Source organism: Xenopus laevis, chromosome 6S (assembly GCF_017654675.1).
Source record: "Xenopus laevis strain J_2021 chromosome 6S, Xenopus_laevis_v10.1, whole genome shotgun sequence".
Taxonomy (NCBI): domain Eukaryota; kingdom Metazoa; phylum Chordata; class Amphibia; order Anura; family Pipidae; genus Xenopus; species Xenopus laevis.
Window position 1 is genome coordinate 63,809,727 of NC_054382.1, and position 14,213 is coordinate 63,823,939.

Below are 14,213 nucleotides of genomic sequence, written 5' to 3' on the forward strand. Positions count from 1 at the left end.
ATTTACTTTTCTAAGATTTGAATCCATGTGAAAAATATGTATGCAATAAATTCAGATGAAAAAAGTAAAAGTATTCTGTGGGTGGTAGTCCAAGGCTTTATGTAGAATAAACCCTTGGACAGCTCAAGATACCATAGACACTCACTAATTAGTGGGTTGGTGGGGGGCTGCTTGGGCCTCTGTGTGGCCTGTTGGGGCCTCTGGGTACCTGAAATGCCAGGCCATATTTGATTCTCAGTCCAGAACTGCCTGAAACCATCACATTTACAGAAAACTTTGCAAAAGTGCACATTTGAAAAACAAGACAGTTTACACTTTACATATATTTACAAAATGCCAAAGTGCTGTAGAATATGTTTGCTACATAGATAACAGGTTATGATTATAAGTAACTATCGTGTGAGCTCAAGCATAGTTTTCAGAGATTTTAACTTATTTACTGCAGGTTTGGTTGTGCATGTAAACCATAAGAGGAAGGTGATTTATAAAATCCAGTCCAGTATCCTGACAAAAGTCCTGAGATGTTATAGAACCAACCAAGAAAATATTCATGTCGTTTATTTTATTGAGCTGCCAATGAATATGTTTGCAAGCTTCTTGCACTATTTCAGCACCATCTTGTGGTCAAGATAAGGAATAACTATCTCAGACTATGAAACACCATACTACTGGAAAACAAGCCCTCAGAGCTTATTGTAGTTATGATCTAACTGTGGTGTCAATGAGATCTGCACCAACATTTTGATGGAAAGCCTTTATCTAGGAAAAAGTATTCTTATTTATTACAAAACGTAAACTCCTTCTAAAGTACATTTACGGCATCACTTACTTTTTTTTACTCTTTCACCTTTAAGAGCATTGGGCGTGTCTGTCACAGATTATACATTTGAAGACTGCCAGCTGGCACTGGCTGAGGGACAACTCCGTCTCCCTTCAGATACTTCACTTTTGGAGTTTGCAAGACTGGTGCGAAGCCTTGGGTATGTAAAGCACCACCAGCTCCAATATCTTGAAAATATTGAGTATTTGTTTTTTAGGCACTGTTTAACCTGCTAATGATTGTAACAAATCAGGTACCTGATTGTACCAAATCAGGTAACAAATCAGGTAGCCTAACAAAGTTAGGCTACATTACAAAGTTCTCTTAGGAGCATGGATATGCAAAGGAAACATAGAGGTTTTTGTGATAATGGCACACATTTTAATTTATTGTAGATCATTCTGTGTACTGTAATATGTTAAAAATAGCTTAACCAGTTAGAAAAGCTGTAATTTTAACTGATAATAATGTTTAGATTTAACCTGCCCATGAAAACTATAGTTTTTACTTCTGGTATGATGCAGTTTTTGTCATTTTTTAATTATTTTGCTTTTTGTCCAGCAGCACTTCAGTCTAGAATTTCAGCAGCTGTCAAGTTGCTAGGGTCCAATTTACCCTAGTGATGAGGCAGTGACTTGGATGAGAGACTGAAATAGAAAAGTGCCTGAATAGAAAGGTAACTTATAAAAAGTTACCATTACAAAAAATGTAGTCTAATAATAGATTTTTGTCTGCTGAGGTCAAAGGATCAAAAAATTAAAAAAATGCAGACCAAAACTACACCCCAAAAATTAATACTTAAGCAAAAGATAGTTTATGTCAAATTAAGTGGCATATTAAAGAATCTTACCGAACTAGTAAATATTGCCCTTTTACATCACTTGCCTTCAACCACCATTTCCTGATGGTCTGTGTGCTGCCTCAGAGATCACCTGACCAGAAATACTACAGCTCTAACTGCTAAAGGAAGAAGTTTGGAAGCAAAAGACAGAACTCTATATGTTAATTGGCTTATGTGACCTAACATGTATGGTGTTATTAATTATAGAATCCCAGGCATGACCCTTGTTTTTTAAAATGGCAATTTTCTATTTATGATTACCTTATGGCACATGCTACTAAAAAGTATATTATTATGACAATGGTTTATTTACACAAAGCAGGGTTTTACATATGAGCTTTTTTATGTAATATATTTTTATAGAGACCTACATTGTTCAAAAGCAAGTGTTATTCAGTGAAGTGATAGATGGATTTTAGCGATGTGAAGATCGAAGCTGCCAAATTTGCAGCAGGGAAAATGTTCAGTTTATTTAGCAAACTGATTAATACTGTTGGGAGTATGAGAAGAATTATGAAATCATTAGGAAATATTAAAATATTACATTAAATTGGATTTTAAAAGCAAAGGATTCCACTTTAATTAAAAGTTGTTGCCTCACTATGCTAATGGCCTCGTTTGTGTTTTTCCCAGTCTGAAACCAGAGAAACTTGAGAAGGAGCTTGATACATTCTGTGAAAGAGCCAGGAAAAGAAATGGGGAGAAGATCACCCTTCATGAGTTTGCTACATACTTACATGTTCCAGACACAGAAAAATTAGTAGATCTGTTTGCCTTATTCGATGAAGTAGGTATTCTTAGAATCATTGAGTTTTGTTAGTTACTATTCTTGACATGCAGCGTAGTAATGTTTAAACAGGGGCATGCCCAAGTATGAAATGAAGAAAAATACATTTTAAAATCTGTATTCTGTTTTTTTTCTTAAAATGGACTCTATGGGAGATGGCCTATGCGTAATTCTGTGCTTTTTTTGGTTATGCCCGACTTACCCTAACCAGATGGTGATTAAATACCAAATTTCCACATTTTAAAAAGACAAAAAGTATGTGCTGTATGCATAGGCTTACTATATATATATATATATATATATATATATATATATATATATATATATATATATATATATATATATATATATATATATATATATATATATATATATATATATATATATATATATATATATATATATATATATATATATAAATAAATAAATAAATAAATAAATAAATAAATAAATAAATAAATAAATAAATAAATAAATAAATAAATAAATAAATAAATAAATGGATAGATTAATGGTATTTCTCCGGGAGTCCTTTGGCAGCACAGGGACAGATGGGTTAATGCACACTTCCCTTCAGGAGGCAGGATGGCTTTAAAGAAGTGAATTAGTGATGGTCTGCCCCTCAGATCCTCCTCTTCCTTGCATTAGCCCCTCCCCTATTAGTTTTTTGCCATCCTGCTCCCAGGAGGTAGGATGTGGGAGAGCTCGGCTCTCCAAACATCATTTTATTTTACTTTATTTTCCTTTCTTTTATTATTTTTATTTTTTATTAGGTTCTTCAGAACAAACTGCAGTGTTTCAGAGGGTTTTTTTTATACCCATCTCCGCTCCACTTACTACAGCATGCTACAGCGCTGCATGGTAAGCCAAAGAACCCACAAGCTCGCAGAGTAGTTTTTCAGACATGCTGCAGCGCTGTCTTACTCTCTGCCACTGGTTTCAGGCATGCTATAGCGCTGCCAATAACCACTACCAAAAAAAGGTATGCCTTAGCGCTGCCGCATCCACGAGTCCACAGGATGTGTTCACCTGTGTTTGAATTTCAGGCCATCACATTTGGCGCGCCTCAAGCCAGAGCGCACTTCCGCTTTTGCCGACAGGAAGTCACTGCAGCTAATGCGCACAACGGCAAAGACATACGCCATCCAGTCGCGCACAGGAACACTGCTCAGCGTGATCGCTGTCTGGGAGGTGACGATTCCTTAGTCGGCACTACTGTTACCACTACAAGGGGTAGGTAGCCTTTTTCTTCTGACAAAGGCCAAAGATTCACGGGATGGTGGGCAATCCTCACTACGTGATATTTTATTTTGCAGGACACGCAGCCTCAACTGATATCCCCTGCTCCTATTAGTTCCCATAGCCTCTTAGCTACGGAACAAGGGGTATACCCCACAATCATTTTAATTGGGAAAAATATTTTTCTGGGGCACTTATTTTCTGCACTTCTTTTCTGCTAACGCTGCAATTTACACCTATTTTCCTAACTCTATGGCCTAACATGGCATCTGAGCAGTCAAAATCCCTAACTTCACTCACAGATACTGCAGAAGTGTCCAAAACCAAAGAATCCAATGGCGCAACAGCCAAAAGGTCTTATAAACGCACTAAGGACATAGAGCAAACTTCTAAGAAGCGTAAACCCTCAGCTGACTCAGAACAGTCAGTAGCTACTGGGGAGTCCAGTAATCCACCAAAACAGATTCCGGACTGACTCCAAGCTTTTCAGTCATCAATCCTAGGCATGACTGCATCCATTGATTAAATTGGCATCTATGCATACAATTCAACACACCCAGGATAGGGTACACATGACCTCAGCCACTTTTTGTCCTCCTTCACCAAGTCGACCTGACCATTCACAGGACATATCCTCTGAGGAGGAGGGGATTCTGCAAGAAGCAGATAGTGACTGGGAAGAAGAAGTTTCAGAACAATCACCGGCCGCTGAACGCTCTCATAAGTCACAGACAGAAGCGGTCAATGCCCTTCTATCCGACATGTTCCATTCGTTAGGCATTCAAGAAGAACACAAAGAAATCCAAACTTTGGACAAGCTGTTCGGCTCTACTCAAAAGAAACAAAGGAGTTTTCCTGTACACAGAACAATTACTGACACCATTCAAAAAGAATGGGCTAACCCAGATAAACGCTTCTCCAAGGATAAGAGATTGGACACATTATATCCCATTGAAACTTCTCAAAGGGAGAAAGTTACCAATGCTGTACATTTTCTCTGCGATTCTTCCATGGACATTCTTCAATTATTAGCTAGATCATCAGCTCTATCCATCGCAGCTAGACGATCCTTATGGATGAAAACATGGAATGCAGACCCAGCATCCAAGAAAAACTTGGTTGCCCTACCATTTAAGGGAACTTCATTATTTGGACCCGAGTTAGATTCACTCATTTCCAAAATCACAGGAGGTAAGAGTAACTTCCTCCCACAAGACAGGAAAGGCAAATCACCCTTCCCACCACAAAAACGGTCCTTTCGGACATCTTCCTTTGGCCGCAGAATGCCTCAGCGTTCCCAAAATCAAAACTCATATCAGAACACATATCAAAACAACTACCCAAGCACCTCCAAGGGATTTCGGACCACCAAGAGACCGAATTGGTCCTACCAAAAGCGTTCCTTCAAAGGAGCGCCAGACAAAGCGCAAGATCAATGAAGATTACTCTCCTACGACAGGGAAACTGCGGTAGGGGGACTCCTTTCTCTGTTCAAAGGAGTGTGGATTCGTACCACTCCAGACAAGTGGGTACACAAAGTAATTAATTTCAGAGGGATACAAAATGCAGTTCACAGCATCACCCCCTCACAGGTTTATGCGTTCCAGACCGCCAATTTCAGCGGCAGCACGGGTGACACTGCAAAAGGTCTTAGTGGACATGCTGGCCACCAAAGCCATCTTACCGGTACCACTGCAAGAAAGGAGACACGGGTTTTATTCAAACCTTTTCCTAGTGCCCAAAAAAGACGGAAAAGTAAGACCGGTATTAGACCTAAAAGCTCTGAACAGGTATCTTTACATACCAACATTCAAAATGGAATCCCTCAGGTCTGTGATCAACAATGTGGAAAAAGGAGACTTTTTCACATCCATAGATCTCACCGATGCATACCTGCACATCCCCATCCACAGAGATTACCAAAAGTTTCTGCGTTTCACAATACTCGGTGGCCACTACCAATTCCAAGCGCTACCTTTCGGACTCGCCACAGCGCCAAGAGTATTTACGAAAATCATGGCAGCTCTAGTAGCACATGTGAGACTGCAACACCTGTACATTCTACCTTACCTCGACGATCTTCTCCTAAGATCACCATCCCTCGAAACAGCCACCTACAACACTCAAAGGTGCCTCCAAATTTTACGAGATCACGGCTGGATAATAAACCACACAAAGAGCGTGTTAAGCCCTTCTCAAACGATCATTTTCCTAGGAGCACAATTCGACTCCAGAACACACACAGTGTCTCTCACAGATCAAAAAATAAGGAAACTGAAGGCAGCCGCGAATTATGCTATAACTCACAGACAACTGTCAGCAAGAGGAACCATGCACCTTCTAGGGCTTATGACGGCCTCCATAGAGCTCATACCATATGCCCGATTTCACATGCGCTACCTCCAACTAGAATTCCTGCAAAAGTGGGACAAGCTTCATCACAATCTCGAGGCCCGAATCAACCTGTCGCAATCTACCAGGCAATCCCTGAAGTGGTGGCTCCAAACACAAAACTTCAAGACAGGGAGGATTTGCTCGATCAAACACTGGTCCCTCGTTACCACAGACCCCAGCCTCATCGGTTGAGGTGGTGTTTACGGTCACCTCAAAGTCCAAGGCAAATGGTCACCTCCAGAAAAGAAACTACACATCAATGTCCTCGAAATCAGGGCAATCTACCTGTCTATCACACTGGACTCACCTGCTCGAGCACCGACCAATAAAAATACAATCCGACAATGCCACAGCAGTTGCCTATGTCAACCATCAAGGGGGCACGCGAAGTGTGGCAGCGTGGCAGGAAGCTCAGCGGGTACTGAAATGGGCAGAAAACCATGCTTGCATCCTGTCAGCTGTTTACATACCCGGACAACTCAACTGGGAGGCAGATCTCCTCAGTCGTCATTTTTTGGATCCAGGGGAATGGTCCCTCCATCCGGAAGTTTTTCGCCAGATCACTGCACGATGGGGAAACCCACAAATAGATTTAATGGCGTCAAGCTTCAATCATCAGATCCCCAGATACTGCTCCAGGTACCGGGACCATCAGGCAGTCGCGTTAGTTGCAATGGTAACACCATGGACGTTCGACATAGTTTACATTTTTCCACCAATTCCCATGATTCATCTGATTCTACGTCGACTGCGTCTGTTCAACAGCACGGCCATTGTGATCACACCATATTGGCCCAGAAGAGCCTGGTTCTCGGATCTTCTAAATCTGTCGATCGCACCACCATGGCATCTACCTCTAAGGGAAGACCTGCTTCTCCAGGACCAGTACAGGCATCCCAACCTAAAACACCTATCACTAACGGCATGGCTCTTGAGAGCACCATCTGGAGGCGTAAGGGATTCTCGGACAGAGTGACAAAAACTCTTTTGCAAGCTCGCAAGCCGACAAGGGCATCCTCTTACTACCGTATTTGGCGCACGTTTATGACTTGGTGCCAAAATCAATCGTTGTCTCACTCAACCTGCAGGTTACCTATTCTACTCGAATTTCTACAAGCAGGACTAGATAAAGGGTTGGGAGTCAATTCTCTCAAAGTCCAGGTCTCTGCACTGTCGCTGTTTTTTCAAACCCCTTTGGCTTTTCAGCAAGAAGTTAAGACCTTTTTACAGGCGGCATCCCACATAAATCCACCTTTCCGACAGCCCACGCCACCGTGGGACCTCAACCTCATACTTAAAGTACTGCAAACGAAGCCATTCGAACCACTGGCCACTACCAGCCTACAACTATTAACATTGAAGGTTGTCTTTTTGGTTGCAATTGCCTCAGCCCGCAGGGTATCCGAATTGGGGGCATTGAGTCATAAACCACCTTTTTGCATTTTCCACCAAGACAAGGTAGTTCTACGTACTGTACCAACGTTCCTACCGAAAGTCAACTCTGCTTTTCACATAAACCAGGAGATAGTGTTGCCCTCCCTCTGCCCAAAACCTCAGACAGAGACTGAACGCAGGCTTCACACCCTGGATGTGGCGCGGGCGCTGAAGTTCTACATTCACAGAACTCAGAGTTTAGGAAGACCGATGCACTTTTTGTTCTATATGGATCCTCTCGCAAAGGTGCGAAAGCATCCAAACACACCATCGCCAGGTGGATCAAACTTGCTATCACCAAGGCATACCAAATTCGGGGACAAACTGTTCCTTTCAGGGTCACAGCCCATTCCACACGAGCACTGAGCACGTCCTGGGCCTTATCTAACGAGGCATCGGCAGAACAGCTCTACAAAGCGGCCACTTGGTCGTCACTCCACACATTCACAAAGTTTTACAAGTTCAATGTTTTTTCATCTTCAGACGCGGCATTCGGTCGCAAAGTTCTTCAGACAGTTATTTCTTAAAATAGTCACTGCCATGTTAGAGCAACTTCGTGTCTAACTTCTGTTTGGTGCTCCTGTCTGTTTCATTTTTCTCTATATTCACTGCCCACCCTTCTTCTATGCTTTGGGACTAACCCATCTGTCCCTGTGCTGCCAAAGGATTCCCGGAGAAAATGGGATTTGTATTACTCACCGATAAATCCTTTTCTCCGAGTCCTGTCAAGGCAGCACAGGGAACATAAACACAAAATTTCTATACCATTTATACTGGTCTACAGCTATGCTAAACGGAACTAATAGGGGAGGGGCTAATGCAAGGAAGAGGAGGATCTGAGGGGCAGACCATCACTAATTCACTTCTTTAAAGCCATCCTGCCTCCTGAAGGGAAGTGTGCATTAACCCATCTGTCCCTGTGCTGCCTTGACAGGACTCCGAGAAAAGGATTTATCGGTGAGTAATACAAATCCCCTTTTCTGTAATTTGGACCACCATATCTTAATTCTACCATGATAGGTTAGTAGCTACTTATTATCCCTATAAGTTTTTGTTATTGAAATATTAAAAACTGAATATAAATGTATTTTACATTTGCCTGATTCCTACATAGGTACTGTGAATGTATATTTTAGCTTAGGCCACTTTCTGACTTCAGGATAACAACAATCTCCTTATCACCCCCCATGTACGATGCAAAATATTAAATACATTTATAGCAATGGCAGGCTGGCTGATTTTAGTTTATTAGCACAAACACGCAGCACAAAAGCTTCCCATATCACCCCTTTTTGCCTGTTTGCACTGCCAAGCAACAAGTCACTTGACAAACTTCAGCTTTTTGACCACTGAGCTAGTAAAGAATACACAAAATTAACCAATGCGCCATTGCCCTTTCATTTGACATGATGGATCTTTTTGCATATATGTTTGCACTTACAATGCGTTTTATGCTGTGTTTACTTATATAGAATGAAGAGGGCACTATTGACCTAAGAGAGTATGTAATTGCTCTCTCTGTTGTCTGTAGACCTTCAAAGACTTTAGAAACTATTGAACTGGCATTCAAGGTAAGTGCCTTATCCCTTTATAAACAGTTGTAAAATAATGACGTTTAGCCTCCCCAAGAAGAGATCTACAAATTCATATAGTTAATATTGTAACTCCTATTGAAAAATATAAGTCATCGTTAAGTTCAGTGACCTAATAAACAAGTTTCAGTGAGTCATTTGACAGAAATTACATCACTAAGCACTGTTTATAAGGCTATATAATTTATAGATATTTTAGGGCTCTTGAGTATTATATTTAAATATAAGCATTTAACTAGTAGACCTCCCAAACAAAAATTCATCCTACTCCTCTGTTTATACGTAACCCAATTTACTAACAATCATATTGAGCTGTTTACCAGAAATATAATATATACAGTATAGCAGCTGTGTTTGCAGGTAGTGAGAATTTCTCCTGGCAGTCTCTTGAATGCAAAATATACAGGATATCATTGATATCAATAAATCGTTAAAATATAAATTATATGCATAAATGGAATTTATAGAAAATGTCATTCCAGTATTTTCGAGCTGGGCTGGATAACGGGTTTCCAGACAATGGCTCCCATACTTTATGTAAACATGTAGCCATATAACATACACCTATTTATAACCGAGTCATATATATTATGTTTTATATTCTGAAAAAAGTAATTCTGTAAATTTCAGTTATATTTGTGAATGCTGATATTTGATTACTTTGAGTCTTTTTCAATGGTTTTATGTAGATGTACCAGTCAGAAGATAGAAAAACCATAGTGGAAGAGGACCTTGCAGTAATATTGAAGACTGTATTAGGCATATCAGAGCTGAATGTTTCAGATCTCTTCAGAGTTATAGATCAGGAAAATGTGGGGAAAATAACATATGGTAAGTCAAATAAAAAGACCACGTTCAAGAAAAGGTAAAAATATCTTCTGTACTCTCTTCATCCCAAATATATATTTTTTCCAATTCTTTCTGCTTTCCTTGACAATGGCTTAAATGAACAGTTGAGTTTAAAAATAAATAGATAAATAGACTGTACAAAGTAAGAAATGTTTCTAATGTAGTTAGTTAGACAAAAATGTAATCTGTAAAGGTTGTAGTATCTAACATAATCGCCAGAACCCACCTTTATGCTTTGCACTCTTTAACTAGCAACTGTAAGGGGGGCAACATGGGACATATTTGATCAGTTAGGTTGCTTTTGATTCTCAGCACAGGGTCGGACTGGCCTGATGGGATAACGGGAAAAAACCCGGTGGGCCCCAGCCCACATCGTGCGGCTCTGTGCACTGAAGTGCGGCTCCATGCGCGCCTTCTTGTGCGCGTGTGCATGTGTCAAGTATGGAGGCCAGGGCGTCTGGAGGGGGGCCCTGGACAGCGGTCCCGGTGGGCCCTGGGACCCCCAGTCCGACCCTGTCTCAGCATGTAGGTCAGATTCATAGTAACATAATAAGTTAGGTTGAAAAAAGACACACGTCCATCAAGTTCAACCATTTAAGTCTATGTACTGTATAACTTGCCTAACTGCTAGTTGATCCAGAGACAGGCAAAAACCCAATTTGAAGCCTCTTCAATTTGCCAAATAATTTCTTCCTGACCCAAAGATGGTATGATTAATTCAGGGAGAGAATTCCACATCTTCACAACTCTCACTTAAAAAAAACAAAAAAAAAACCCTTCCAAATATTTAGAACCTATTTAGAACATTCTTCTAATTGGAATGGGTGTCCTCATGTCAGCTGGAAAGACCTACAGGTAAATAAAGTATTAGAGAGATTATTTCATGATCACATTATATATTTATACATAGTTATCATATCACTCCTTAAGCGCATCTGCTGCATTGTGAACAACCCCAACTTGGCCAGTCTTTCCTCATAGCTAATATTTTCCATACCTTTTACCAGCTTAGTTTTCCTTCTGCATCCTCTCTAATTCAATAATGTCCTGTTTGAGTGCTGAAGATTCAAAAGCAAACACTTACCCATATGTCACCCCAAGTCAATGATTGGTTGCTGCCTTGTAACCAATGAGATCGCTGCAAAGCAAGAAGTAGTGTTTTGACTAGTATGTTAGACATCCAGTCACCCAGCCTTTATAGATTACACTTTTTTACACTGTCTTTAAATTTAACCAGTTTTAGGTTTTCTTTTTTACACTGAACATTTCCTTTAAGTTTAGCTAAATCAATTATTATGTGCACTCATACCCCATACTATTCTTGTAACAGTCTCTGTGCTCTCCAGAAGCGGGGCAAACACACCTCACATGCATGCATGTATATATACATGCAAAATAACAATCATGGTTGTGGACTCATAAACACTGACATTCCCCAATGGTCAGCCACTCATGGGGTAGGTAACAGGAGTGTTGAATTGCCTCCATTTTTTACAAGGTTTGCTTGACAGCTGACTTGTGGGGTCCAAACGCTTGAAAACATTTTTTGTAAAGTTTCCAGCTTGGTGAGCGCTAATAACTGTTCAGAAGTCCTCAAAAATTTCCTTTATTTGAGTCAAGACACATCTCAACAATCTTGTGCAGGGGCGTAACTACTGCAGTGTGTAAGGGTGCAACCTCCCCCCCCCCGGCCCACACCCCCTTCATTGGGGGGAGTAACGCGATCATAGTTACCTTACTGATCTTGTGTTGTTAAATTCAGACATGGATAGTGAAGATCTGTTCTTTAAATAAAGGTGGCCATACACTATAAGATCTCCTTGTTTGGCGAGGTCTCCAAACCGCATTGATCATGGGGAAAATCAAATCTGCCTGATCATTATCTAGCCAATATTTGGCCAGATATCGTTGGGGATGCCCATCGGAAGGCCCCAGACACGGGCAGATAAGCTGCCAAATCAGTCTAAGGGTAGGACTCCACGAACGATTTTGTTGCGATCCAATGCGCTGCGACAAAAATAATGTAAGAGATTCTGTCGGTAAGAGATTCTGTCGGTAAGAGATTCTGTCGGTAAGAGATTCTGTCGGTAAGAGATTCTGTCGGTAAGAGATTCTGTCGGTAAGAGATTCTGTCGGTAAGAGATTCTGTCGGTAAGAGATTCTGTCGGTAAGAGATTCTGTCGGTAAGAGATACTGTCGGTTAGAGACAGACAGTAAGAGATACTGAGGCAACTTTGGGCGACTATTGAAAACGCATCGCCGCGTGTGCATTAGCGCAGGCGATTGTGCGCTGTAGCCTATGGGGAAAAGACGCTGAGGCAGTTCGGGGAGATAGTCATGCAAAAGACGTGGCGATAAGTTGCCAGGCGACAAAATCTCCCCGAATCTCCTCGTCTGGCCTTACCCTAACTCTAATTTGTTATATCTATGCATATTACGCATCAAACGATACATGTTTTTTTCTACCTTTGCCACCCCCCCAAATCTATGTAAATGTGTTGATTTTGCAGTATCTTGAATTACAGAACTGATCGCTCAAATGGGGTGTCTACATTTTGGGTTTCCTATATGCCACATGCTTAGGTAAACCTATATATATTGGGCATCAAAATGTTCAGAGGACCCCAGGCTTTCATATTTGGGGGGATTTGTCTTGATACCTAATACTATGTGGGAAATACGATGCTGCAGGGTGGATATTTTGAGATGATTTTTGGAAATGTCACCAAAATCGGCAAATTTAGGAAAGGTTTGCGGCTTGGTGCTTTGAAGTAGAAAGACATGCATACCCCATTTGGATTTGGGGGAATGTGTACTTTCCGAAACTATATAGTTTTCTGGGGTGAACTTACTTTTTTCTACCTTTGCCCACCCCAAAATGATGTAATTGTGTTGATTTTGCAGTATCTGGAATTACAAAACGAATAGCTCAAATGGGGAGTCCTCATTTTGGAGCCCCTATATGCCACATGCTTAGGTAAACATATTGGGCATCAAGCTGTTCAGTGGACTCCTTACTTCGCAAATTCACTAACGAACGCTGGCGTAAATTCGTTAGTGTTACTTTGCACCCTTACGCCAGACGAAGTTTCGCTACGGATGTAACTACGCAAATTCACTAACGCGCGTAGTGTACTGAACGCTACCTTTTACGCTAGACTTCCTTCGCCACCTCGGACCAGGCGAAGCGCAATAGAGTAGATAGGGATTGCTTCAAAAAAAGTTCAAATTTTTTCTAAGTCCCAAAAAACGCTGGCGTTTTTTCTATATCATGGGTGATAGGCTGAAAAAGATCGAAAATTTTTTTGGGCTCCCCTCCTTCCCCCCTACATTTCCTAACTCATGGCAACTTAACTATACAGTGGGCACATGTGTAGGGCAAAAAAAAAATGTTATTTGATGTTTTGAAGGTTTCGTAGGCATTTGTAGTGATTCTACGTATTCCTCCACTGAAATTTGAATTTGGCGCCGTATGCAAATTAACCATCGCTAGCGTAACTTCGCTTCACTTAGCGAATCAACGCTAGCGCAACTTTGCAACCTTACGCTACCCCAGAGCGCAACTTCGGATTTTAGTGAATTTGCGGAGCGCTGGCGAAACTACGCCTGTCGAAGTGCGGCGAAGTTACGCCTGGCGCAACTACGAATCTTAGTGAATTTGCCCCATAGAACTTTCCAAATTGGCTGTGGTCTTGTCCATAAAATAAATTATATTTCTGATATATGTGATTGTACTATGTGAAACATGATTTCATTAGACATTTAGAAGCCTATATCTTTTTACGGAAGTGGAATTACACCAAAATTCACAATATATTGTATAAACGGAAAGGCCCTTAAAGAGTACAAAATGTCTAAAAACTGCTTGGCATTTAGGACAAATTGGCCGGCAGGGAAAAGGTTAAAGTCAATGGGCATTTTTTCTTATGGTGACTTTTTTTTTCTCCAAATGTATTAAAATCAATCAATCAATCATGTCTAAATTCAAAATTTCACCACAAATTCATGGCTGGCGAATAAATTTGCTCATCACTAAATGGGACTGTTCAGAATTTAGCCTTGAATAGCTGCTGTCAGGAGCACTCCAAAAAAAAAAAAAAAACTGCGGTGCCCAGGGCTTGCGCTGTGACATTACCGCCGTGAAAATCGGTGCAAAATTCAAATATGAGGATGACAGGGACGTGGGTTCAATGCCCGATTATAGGTCACTATTGCTTGTGTTCTTGGGTGCTCCTAAATAGTTTTCTGATTGATTCC

The 14,213-nt window shown here is 40.8% G+C and overlaps 1 protein-coding gene across 3 annotated transcripts in view; it reads left to right on the forward strand.

Annotated features, from left to right (window-relative positions):
- The window catches only part of lpcat1.S (lysophosphatidylcholine acyltransferase 1 S homeolog), a 106,656-nt gene that overhangs the window by 89,942 nt on the left and 2,501 nt on the right, over positions 1–14,213 (forward strand). For all 3 annotated transcript variants that reach the window (XM_018269402.2, XM_018269403.2, XM_018269404.2), the window contains 4 exons: positions 855–980; positions 2,295–2,448; positions 8,988–9,086; positions 9,797–9,938. In XM_018269402.2, coding sequence (XP_018124891.1) covers positions 855–980; positions 2,295–2,448; positions 8,988–9,086; positions 9,797–9,938 — 521 coding nt within the window. The remainder of the gene's footprint in view (positions 1–854; positions 981–2,294; positions 2,449–8,987; positions 9,087–9,796; positions 9,939–14,213) is intronic.